Genomic DNA, 11,505 nt, shown 5'->3' on the forward strand with positions numbered 1-11,505 from the left:
ACGAATTTCAAAATGATTACCATCGAATTTTTCTGGCAATAATTTAATTAAGAGCTCAGTGGATAGTCTTGGAATTTTTAAAGCTGGTAAATTGAGGGAATTCTGTGAATTTTCACCCGTTGTTTCGTCCTTTTTGATAGGATCTGGAGCCATTTTAATTTTTTTTTTTTTTGAAAGAGGAAGGAAGGAAGAAGGATTCGAATTGTCAGAAGAGTAACCAAAATTTCAGTACTTACAGTCACTGCAGATAGTTTCCACAAACGGTGCCGGAGTTGCTAATTCCAGGATTATCAACCAGCGTGTAGTTCTTTTCTCGTGAAGCCGCCTAATTTTAGTCTCATTTTCCGTTCTCCAATCTCAACTTGAAAGTTGTCACTTGAATTCCAGGATGAATATAAATTCACAATTGCACTGTTGCACAAGTAATGGAGAATCCCGATCCTCGTCGCCAAATTTTTGTTGAATTCCGGATTGAAGAAATAAATTACTTCAAATTAAACACGAAATCTTTATTCTTAGAGACTTAAACACAAGTACAATATTAGTAACTTTGGATATCTTCCTGAACAGATGTTACTTCCTTGAGTGTTGGAATAATTATGATGTCGTTGGAGTACAGAGATGTTTTACTTAGAGTCCTCTGAGGGTAGATAGTAGTGGTTGGAGAAACTGAAGGGAGAAAGGCCCAAGGTGAGTGATTGGTTAGTTTAGGTGAGGGATGACCCTTGAGGGTTGGACTAACGGCGGCACGGGGGAGGTATGACTCGATGAGGAGTTCTAGGAATCGAGGCACGGGAAAGTACCGGATTAGAGACCTGAGGTACGGGACAGGAGCGAGGAATAATGAAACAATTTAGAAGGTTTCGAAAAGAAAAGGATAATAAAACCTTTCGTCTGGGTTCTTGGAGTTTTCGGGATTGAAATAATAAAACCGTAATAAAATATTTGAGGGAAAAGGATCTCTAGAATCGAAATATTTGGTGGACGTCTAGACAGGGAAGTTAGGTTTTGGGAAAGTATTTCTAGTAAAATAGTGGGTATACAACATTGCATAGAGAAAAAAAACCCTCAATACGTGGTGTTCCTTAAAATTTCATTTATTTATTATTATCGTAAAGAATTTAGAGAATAACTTTTTTTTTATATTAGAGTGAGTCATCAATCAAGCAGATTTGGCGCTTTCGATCCATTCCAGGAATGAGTAAACTCTGGTATAAACGTCTGGATATCCGATTCCACATGATGGCGAAAAGGAGACAATACCGATTACTTGGTAGTTATAGACCAGAGGACTACCACTGTCGCCCTAAAATTTTGTTAGTATTAGTTTAAGAGTAGAATACATGATCTTTTATTTTCTAATGCAATGATCTTTTTTCGGAAACATCGTTGCAAATTTTTGAGAAGCAGTGCTTACATTGCAAAAGCCGCGATCTATCCCATCAAATCCACAGATTTGATCGTCGAAGACTCTTCCGTTCTTCTTATTGCACTCCTCATTAGTAAGAACAGATACGTCAGATTTTTTTAGAATAACAGTACTTTCACCTAATAATCCCCTTGTAAGCAATCCAAATCCAGAAAGCTGGGCTTGGAATGTACGAGTAGTCACTGAACTTGGTAAGTCAATCTTCTGCTGAGTTCTGCTGAACCTTATCCTATCTGTAAGCTAATGATTTAATTTACTATAATGATTATTCTGAATTAACTATTTGTGTCTTCATTTTACGATGAAATATTGTACAAGAAAAACTTTTTCCCAAATCTGCGTTACATAGAGGATATAGAGAATGCGCAATCTAGTTATAATACGTCTATGGTTGATATTCACATTCTCGCTATTCACATTTGGGATATCCGGACATTGAAATTTATAGATGGCACTATTAATCAGACATGATTAATAGTGCCAAGATAGTTTGCGAGATTCAAATTATTGTTGAAAATCATTTGAATAGCTCTAAAAGTTCAAAATCTACCGAAAATAAAAGAATAAACAAGTCTGAAATACAATGGACAAGGAGGACGAAAAACAACTTCGCGAGCGCGAGAAAAAACGTTACAAAAATAATAAATGTCAAGTACTTGGATTTTGTTCTGATAATTTACAGCTTTCCAAAATTCTCTCTGAGTAAACACTTTCTTGAAAATCCAAAATTTTGAGAGGAAAATAAATTCAACGGTCACGGTCCCAAGTCGCAAAATCTCAGTTCTGTTTATTTCGAAAATTTCTCTGTTTCACGTAATCAACATGTGTGGGCTCCCCTTTGTTCATTGTATCGCTGGAGTGAGGGGCCTAAAATCCTCCGAGAGGAAAAACTTGCGACGTAACACGCTCCCCTTTTTCCCCGTTTTTGCTTCGCCGTTTTCCCTTGGGTTTCACTTTTCCCTTTCCCCTAGGTTAGGTTTGCGTGCGCAACTTTTGGTCTGATGGGGGTTGTTGGACCCAACCCTTGAAGTTAAGTTTAAGTGTAGGTCGGTTCCATCATGGCAGTTCTACGATAAACCTTCAGCTTCTCTCCGCAATTAGACATTCTCAGGTAATATCTTGAAAGTTTTTCAAGTGTTATAAAATTTATTTGTAGTGCAAAGGTCAAAAAGTTCGGAGTTGGAATATCCTGAATGAAAGTGCAATTGTGCTCTCTAAGCACTAGTTTATTGGATTTATTTCGAGTAACCCCTATAGTCCAATCATCCTGATCATCAACGAGTTAACTTCGATGGAGTCCTCATCAGAGGTTTAGCGGCTAACGAATCCAGATTTCGAGTTTGGCGCTAAATAATTAGAAAGGCACCATTGTCCTTCTAGTAAGTTCTATAGGACATAACACATTATAAAGTCGGAGAATCAGGTTGCAACGTTGGCAGCGCCGGCCCAACTGAGCTTCGCTGCTCACATCCAACCTCGAGGTGTTGCCACCAGTGCATTTGAAAGTGGGTTGTGATGTTGTTATGGAGAACCACGGGAAACATTTTTTTCTCACTTTAAATCGGGACGATCACGATAACCGGGGCGACAAATTTTGACCATCTGTTTCGATGTATTTTTGCCCAAGAAAACCGAGAAAAATACTTTAAAAAATCGATCTCGAGTATTTATTGAGATATTCATCATTTTATGTATCATTTTAGCAGAAAGTTGTCATTTTCTTGACATTATCATGCGTAACAAAACGAGAATTCAATTCTTGAATACATGCATATATTCCTGCAATTTTTCCTGGATGTTTTCTGAGATATTTTCATACACAAAAATATCATAAAATATGACATGAATAGGAAAAAATGCAGATAATGATATCAAATGAAGTAAAAAACTAATATTCCACATCCAAAAATTTACTAAATTAAAACCAACTAACCACAAAATTTCGTGAAATAAAATTTTTAGATCATGTCCGTATTTTCGTGTGTATATATATATGTGACAATTTTTTTCTTTATTATTTGCTCATGAATTGATGAGAATTAATCTTTTCCAATGTTTTCAATGGAAATTAATCTTCCGAATGGAAGCTTAATTAGACTATCCGAATCCGAATATGCGATTTTTAGATGATGTCTGTATGTGTATGTGATCTTTTCTTTCAATTTTTTTTTCAAATTTTCATAGAGGGGATCTATCAATTTTCATGAATTTTCTCATGTTCCTCCCATGGTGCTTAAAAAATTCTTATTAAAACGGAATTAATCGTGGCTGAAAAAATCGGTATCAATGCCCTCTTGATTCTATCAAAATATGATGGGAATCCCACCATTCATTGTTGAATTATTACCTATTGTTTATGCGAAAAAATCGGTTATTTTATCATTACTAAAAAATTCATCCTAATATTAATTACACTGTTAGAAATTTCTTGGAATTTACGTCACAATATCATGCGAATTTTCAATGTTGTGAGTTTGAATTCAATTTCAAATGAAAACGTTCAATAAATTTCTCATTCATCTTGAAAATTCAAGAATAGTATATTGTGCAACCATTGCATAAAGTAGTACTTTTTCGCACGATGTGTGATTGTCTGCAAGCGTCGATCACACCAGGTGAAAAAGATTACACGCACTTGTTCCACATACTATTTTTTGCAATACCTGTAAGAAAAGTTCGCCCACGCGGGGGGGAAAAGCATACATGGGATAAATGAATCAATTGCAACTGAACAGCGATGATGAAGTATTTGTAACGAAGTCCAAGAATAATGGTCAAGAGTGTGGGGGGTCCAGGGGCGAAGCCCCGGTGGGCACCAGGGGCGAAGCCCCGATGAGGTCCAGGGTTCAATCCCCGGCGGGGGGTTGGGGGGCTAGAGCCCCCCATTCAAGAAAGAAAATATTCATTTGAAAAAAAAATTACTTTAATGATATTAATTATTAGATTTGACGAAATTTTACGATAATCGAATCTCATAAAGAGGAAATTTGCTGTTCACAATCATAGTTATTAATTCACAGCTGGGAAAAGTTTTCAAGTTAGACACAGCCCGGTGGCTTGGCGTAGTAGGTAAGTTCGTTGCCTCACATGCGAAAGGTTTTGGGTTCAAATCCCGGCCGGGTAGAACGGTGCGATCTAACCATTTAAAGTCTAGATCATCATCGCAGTATACCCTAACCGGGCCGAAGCGATGTAAAATAACGATAAAAAAAAGTTAGACACAATTGTTAGATGGAAAAATTGATGAATTATATGCTCGAAACTCGAAATGAACTAGCAGCAAATTTAAGGAAGTGCAAATGAATAATCAATGAATTTAAGGCCCCGGGTGGATTATCTTTCGAAGGTTATCTCGATTGTTTTTCCACTTTTGTAATGTGAAATTTATCACAATTTCCATTGTATTTTACATCACGCAAGAGTCCCTAAAAACTATAATTGTACAATCCAAAAAAGTAGAAAAAAACGGAAAATTTTCAGAGAGTGTTTTTAATAAAGATTAAAAAATAAGTCCCATAGAGAGGAAATACTGAATGGCTAATTTATTATAGTAACTAACGGTCTGGCAGCCATTGACTACTGTGACAAATGACGACTTAACAGCCATTGGATACATCCAATTATTAAGTTACAATTTACTCCCTATTGGGTTTATTTCCTAATATTATGCAAAAACGCTCTTTGAAAATGTTCAGCTTTTTTTTTAACGTTTTTTTGATTGTACAATCATAATTTTTTAAAACTCCAGCACTATGTAAAACTGAATAGCAGTTGGAGATCATTTGAGATTATGAAAATAAAAGAAGCAATCAAGATCACATTCAAAAAGATAATTCACCCGAGCCTTAATTTGAATGATGATATGTTCTTTGAATTTTTTCTGTATATTATTATAATTTAGTCTATCCATATTTCAATATAACTGAATTTCATGTACCTTTGTCGTTGTTAAAAACTTCAAGCTTTTTCACTTCAAATTTCAAGAGTAATTTTGTAACAGTGTGGATCAAGTTGAAAGATAGTTATAATAACATCATTGCCTATCAAGTTACACAGTAAAGTCAAGGATTGTTTATATCAAAACCACTATTAAACTGAAGTATCAGTCCATTTTATTGGATACTTATTCATAGACTAACTCCTGACTAACTCCTGACTAAACCCTAATTAAATCTCGGCTGAATTTAAACTAAATCTTAATTGAGCTTGGATCGAATCCCGATTAAATCGCAATTGAACCTTGATTAAACCCTCACTGAGGCCAAATTCAAATATTAAGAAAACGAAAATGCAGAATCAGGGAAAATTACGATTCCTTTAACGCCACCATTTGACATATCTTTCCGATACTATTTTTCCTCGGGAATACAGGAAAAGTAAAAAAAATCCGTCAATTAGTTTTTGGTATATATGCATTTCAGTCCTTATTTTTCAGGATACAAACTTTTCCATTAAGATTTTTATAATTAAAGCACAAATTCACGCAGTAATATTCACACATTGAAATTCAATAATTACATTTATATGATACGTGCCTGTAACCGCATGGGTTTCAGTTGACTATAGTCAACTGAAACTCGAAATAACGCATCCCGAGCCACTCCTTTTTTTTTGTGTGACCCTTGTGACTATCGTGTATCTAAAAAATTTTCAGTCAAAAACGGATTTAACCAAGGCAGTGTCACCTTGGTGACCCTCATGACCCTGGCCACTCCTTTTTTTTATGTGACCCTTGTGATTTCCGTAATCCTTGGGACTTTTTTTGGGACCTTCAGTGACCTTACCTTGAATTGGGAAAGCACGCGATGCATAATCGGAAAATTCTTGCTTCAAATCCCGATCTACACTATCAAATTTTTTCAGTAAATTTTTCTTGCAAACTAATATTTTGAATAATCCCGGTTCCTCTCCTCCCTATTCCAAAATCCCATCCAACAATATCCTGTGAAGTCCCAAGATGTGGAAAAATGATACGGAATACATATATTAAATGGTAGTGCCAAATAAATCGTAATTATACCTGCCATTAAGTCGAATATAAAAGATGATAATGATAGCTATATTGATTGATTCGATTTTTATGATGATTATTGAAAATTTCGAATTTTTCATGAATTTCCCTGAAAGTGAACTTTCTGATAGTTTCTTCAACTGTGATGTTTCAAATTCATTCAAGTATATATTAATAACATTTTTTTATTAACATTTTATCGAAGGGCTGAGGAGAGAGACACAACTGTAAAAAAGACAATCGATTGTAGAGAAGAAATAGTATATTAGTATATTTCGTAACGAGTGCAAAAAAGTGTTTTTTGGTGGGTGGGAGGTTTATATCACGAGCCGAACGCGAGTGATATAATCCCACGAGCTAAAAAACATTTTTTCATGAGTTACGAACAATATTTTTCATCACAATGTGGCGGAAATTGGACTTTTAGGCACGCGGAGCGTGCCGAAAAGTTCACTTTTCGTCACAGCGTGATGATAAAAATAATATGAACAATGATGATAGTAACATTCAACTAAGTTGAAAATCTGACAAAATTGATTGAAATTTAATTTAATTTAATAAAGTGAGATAAACATAGAATTATACGTGATAAAAAGAATATATCAATCTAATCCTCTATCCTTTGATCCGTGCAAAGGACGTTGGTCCTGCTCCTACAGATTTTTTATTTCATGGACAATTTTTTAAAATCCTTATTCGATTCAGAACTATTTTTTTATAGCAATTTGATTGTGCACTATGGCCATTCATTCGACATTCTTGACTTGGCTTTATTTTTCATTTCTTTGTAGTTTTTAAAAATTTCGACTTTCCAGTAAAAACCAAACAAAACTTTTCCTTGGCGCATTTTTTTACAAAAACATTTGTTTTTTTTAGCGATTAAGATATTTTCCACAGAAATTCTTCGTCCTATAATTTCTTTTATTATCACGAAATTGAAGCAAAAAAATTGCAAATTAAAGCCGCGATAGATTATCTTTCGAGCGTTACCTCCATAGTTTTTTCACCTACAATATTTCACAATTTCGATTGGATTTTACATCAAACGGGAGAAATAACTCAATATTTTCAAAGAGCGTTTTCAATAATCATTAAGAAATTAGTCCGATGGAGAGGAAATTGTAAATGGATAATTTATTATGGCAACTAACGATTTGACTGCCATTGGCTACAGTGACAACTGATGACCCAGCGGTCATTAGATACAGTACATTATTAATTTGCAATTTCCTCTCCAGTGATTTCATTTCTAAATATTATTCAACAACACTCTTTGGAAATACTCATGCCAGTAGCCGAGTGGGGTAGATGCAATTCTATTGTACAGAAGGTTGTAATTTCGATCCCAAGTGGGACCGAATTTTTCAACTTGAGACTCCGAGGTTCGTGAGGTTGCTAATAGAGTAACCGCCATATAATGGCATGGGTTTTCTGTGGTTTCTTATGCGACTGCTATCTTCTAGAGTGCAAATGCGGTGCCGTGTAGAAACCACAGCTGCATACATAGGGTTGGATAGTGCCGCATGGGACTTGAAGGTCGTAAAAGCACTCTTTGAAAATTATGAGTTTTTTTCAATGTTTTCTTGATTCAACAGTCATAATTTTTGGAGACACCAGAGCGATGTAAAACTGAAGAGGAATTGCAGAACATTTCAGATTATCCAAATAAAAAAACAACCCAGATCACGTTCGAAAGACGATAGAAAATATCTTCATAGAATGAGTTGTTTAGAAAGTTCAAAATCTCCAGATTTTTCTTTCTATATATATATACATATGCACAGCGTACATATACGCTTCCATATACACTACATGTGGCTATCCTACTCGCCTCTTCTCTGAGAGGCCACTGCGTCAAATCGAAGGTGACTACGTACCTCTGGGTTTAACCCATCTTTTTGAAATGGGCGATTCCACAATTCTGGAGTTCAGGACGCTACGCACACCACACACGTTTCGCGATGTTAAAACCCAGACGTATTTAACCCGGAAGGACTATGTTTTTCGAGCGGAGGACCGAAAAATTTTCAAAAATCGAAGGCGACTACGTCTGTTTGATGTAGCGGAGGCCAGTTGTAATTGCGTGCAAAATCTATATATATATATATATGATATTTATTGAAAAGAACGTAGGGAGAAGCTACAGAAGTTTACTATAAAATCGATCTTGCTAACGAATGCGCTAGGTGTTTACATGTTCCGGCGTGAGACGGCTCATTAATGGGAATATTTGATAATGGAAAGAATCAGTGAGTGGGTCATGTACATAATTGGAGACACCATAAAAATTGAGGAGATGTCTTACTGTAACCAGTGCGATGTCATTCCTCCATCTAGTCGTTGGTCCTCTCTGGAAGTTCTCATGAGGTATAACCGTGGCCACCTCATGTGTCTGACCACCTGAATATTTATCAACGCTTCCTGTGACAACAGTGATATCTTTATTATAAGGAGCTGGATATTTTCCAACGAAGCAGTGAGCTGCAGTCAAAATATGTCGTTCGCTGATGATGGCACCTCCACAAATGTGGAGCCCCTCATACTGGATTGACACCATCCAAGGAAATTCTCCGAGATTTGCATCATTTCCATTCAAAATTTTTTGAGGAGGTTTTGCTGCAGCTAAACAATGAACAAGTATTTTTCATGGACAAAAAAAAGTAAAAATTGACATGTATATGTAGTTTAAAACATTTTTCCTGCTGTATGTTAACTTATAGAAACTCGGTGGAAAAAATGGAATTCTTTACTCTCGAAATCACTAAAGAAATGAATAATGATCGAGATACGCGGTAGCGTATCGGCCAAGAAAAGTTTTGACGCCGACTGTACAAAACATCTGGCTGAGCGCAGCGTGTATCTATATACGATAGAACTTCCCCCTCCACTACCTCTAAATAATCGACATTCGTTATAGCAAAAACGGGACGACAAATCGAAAAATTGTCCTTAGTCATATTATATAAAACGCCTATGTGCTTTTCAACGGTTTAACTATTGTGTTTTTTAGATTCACAGTAAAAAAGATACACGCATAGCACCGTGCTGATATTCACATTCTTGCCATTCACATTATAAAGTCGGAGAATCAAGTTACAATGTTGGCAGCGCCTGTCCAACTGAGTCTCATATCCAATGTCGAATTGTTGCCACAGGTGCATTTAAATGTGGGTTGTCATGTTCTGAAGAATCACGGAATACGTGTTATTCTCACTTCAAATTACTTATTAGAGTGAAACGAAAAATGAATTCAGTGTTCTATTTTTTTCTTTTTTCGAAAATTCGTATTTCTTCTCGGCATATGTATATATCTGGACCTCGGAGATGAAAACAGTCTAGGAGGTTATGGTCTATGTTTGAAATGTAGCAGATCAGCTCTTTGACAAAAATTGTATGATAAACAATTGAATGTCTGTGAATAATTAAATTTTACCACCTAATATGTATTTTTTTTAGAGTGTTGACAGTTTTCACTTTCGTGGGGACAATGGTCTCAATTAGGTTACGGTAAGATGCGAGGAACAAGAAGCCACTTTCGTAATTATTTCAACAACATTCGTGATATTTTTAAAATAAGAAATAAAAACAAAAATAAGAAACATCAAATCAACATTTTTACGAAATTTTTACATCCGAACATTTTGCTCTGTTGTTTCTGAAAGAAAATTAATCCATCTCACCAAAAACTATAATCTCCATAGAAAATCAAATAAAAAATTGAGTGGGAGACGCAAACTAAGTCTAAAATCTGAATAAATGATCAATTGTCGGTAAAAAATATTAATCTCGAGTAGAACTGTTTGTTTTCCTTCAATTAACAATTGAAAGGATGTTCTATCTTGTGAAACACAAATAAGTTGAATTGAAAAGAACAACATCCTTATGATATGAAAATAATTCTGTGTTTATTTTGAAAAAATTAGTGAAATCTCTTTAAAAACATATACAAATGTTTTTGTAAAAAAACTGTGCAAAGAAAATGTTTTGTTTGGTTTTGACTGCAAAATTGAAATTTTTGAAAAATACAAAGAAGTAAAAACGAAAGCCAAGTCAGGAATGCCAAATAAATGGGTATAGGACACAATTATCAGATTTGTATAAAAAAGTTGTTCTCAAGAAAAACAGGATTTTTTAAAAATTCTCCATAAAATCAAAAATCAGTAGAAGCAGGACGTTCTTGGCGCGGTTTTTTTCTACTCACTGTCTATATCAATGTAATCCTCCATCTGCTAATCTGCGCCAAGGATGTTGGTCCTGCTCCTACTGATTTTTTATTTTATAGAGAATTTTTAAAAAACCTGTTTTTCTTGAGAACTATTTTTCTATAGAAATCTGATCGTGTCCTATACCCATTTATTTGACATTCCTGACTTGGCTTTCGTTTTTATTTGTTTATATATTTCAAAAATTTCAATTTTTCAGTAAAAAACAAACAAAACTTTTGCTTGGTAAAGTCATACATGAATCAATTGGTATTTGATGAAAAAATTGGTTAAGTGAATGCAATGATTTTTTCTCTTGATAATATATTATGCATCATGCATTTATCATTGCCAATTCATTTAATAATGGTGTGGCAAATTTTCAAATACGTAAGTGAGCAAGATAGCTCTTTCATCATAATTCGTAGATGCAAAAAAATAAAATGTGTTTAAACCTTCATATTCAGTACTTATTTCCGATCTTATCAATTTTACATTATCTGGAAGTATTGAAAATTCATCGAAAATCAATCAAGGTTGCTTAGGTTGACCCGACTGATACTTACTTCCAATAATTATTGCAGTAAACGTGAAGAACAATAAAGTGAAGGCCATACTTAAGATTCGCAGACTGAGTTCAAATAGAGGACTACACTAAATTCTGCCAAAAAAGTAATCTCGATTTGAGTTGACGAGAGTACGGGTCTAAGTGGGGTTTTGGGTAGAGTGGGGGATATATGGCTTAGATTCCTCCTTTGACAAGAAGTACTTTATATACTTGGCGAGTTCGGTTTGTAGCTAGATTTTATATACATTTCTGGTTGCTAACAGCACATGTATCATGCACTATCAGGTGTGAGTGT

The 11,505-nt window shown here is 35.0% G+C and overlaps 1 protein-coding gene across 1 annotated transcript; it reads right to left on the reverse strand.

Moving 5' to 3' along the window:
- Positions 1 to 1,162: 1,162 nt before the first annotated feature.
- LOC107044228 (chymotrypsin-2-like) lies at positions 1,163 to 11,283 on the reverse strand. Its single transcript, XM_015266034.1, has 4 exons — positions 11,209 to 11,283; positions 8,746 to 9,062; positions 1,418 to 1,669; positions 1,163 to 1,306 (listed from the first exon to the last, which is right to left on the reverse strand). The coding sequence occupies exons 1-4, from the start codon at positions 11,255 to 11,257 to the stop codon at positions 1,163 to 1,165; spliced, it is 762 nt and encodes a 253-aa protein (XP_015121520.1). The 5' UTR covers positions 11,258 to 11,283.
- Between the last annotated feature and the right edge of the window lie 222 nt (positions 11,284 to 11,505).

The sequence above is a fragment of the Diachasma alloeum genome, unplaced genomic scaffold (assembly GCF_001412515.2).
Source record: "Diachasma alloeum isolate Michigan unplaced genomic scaffold, Dall2.0 Dall_scaffold_00690, whole genome shotgun sequence".
In the NCBI taxonomy this organism is placed as follows: Eukaryota; Metazoa; Arthropoda; class Insecta; order Hymenoptera; family Braconidae; genus Diachasma; species Diachasma alloeum.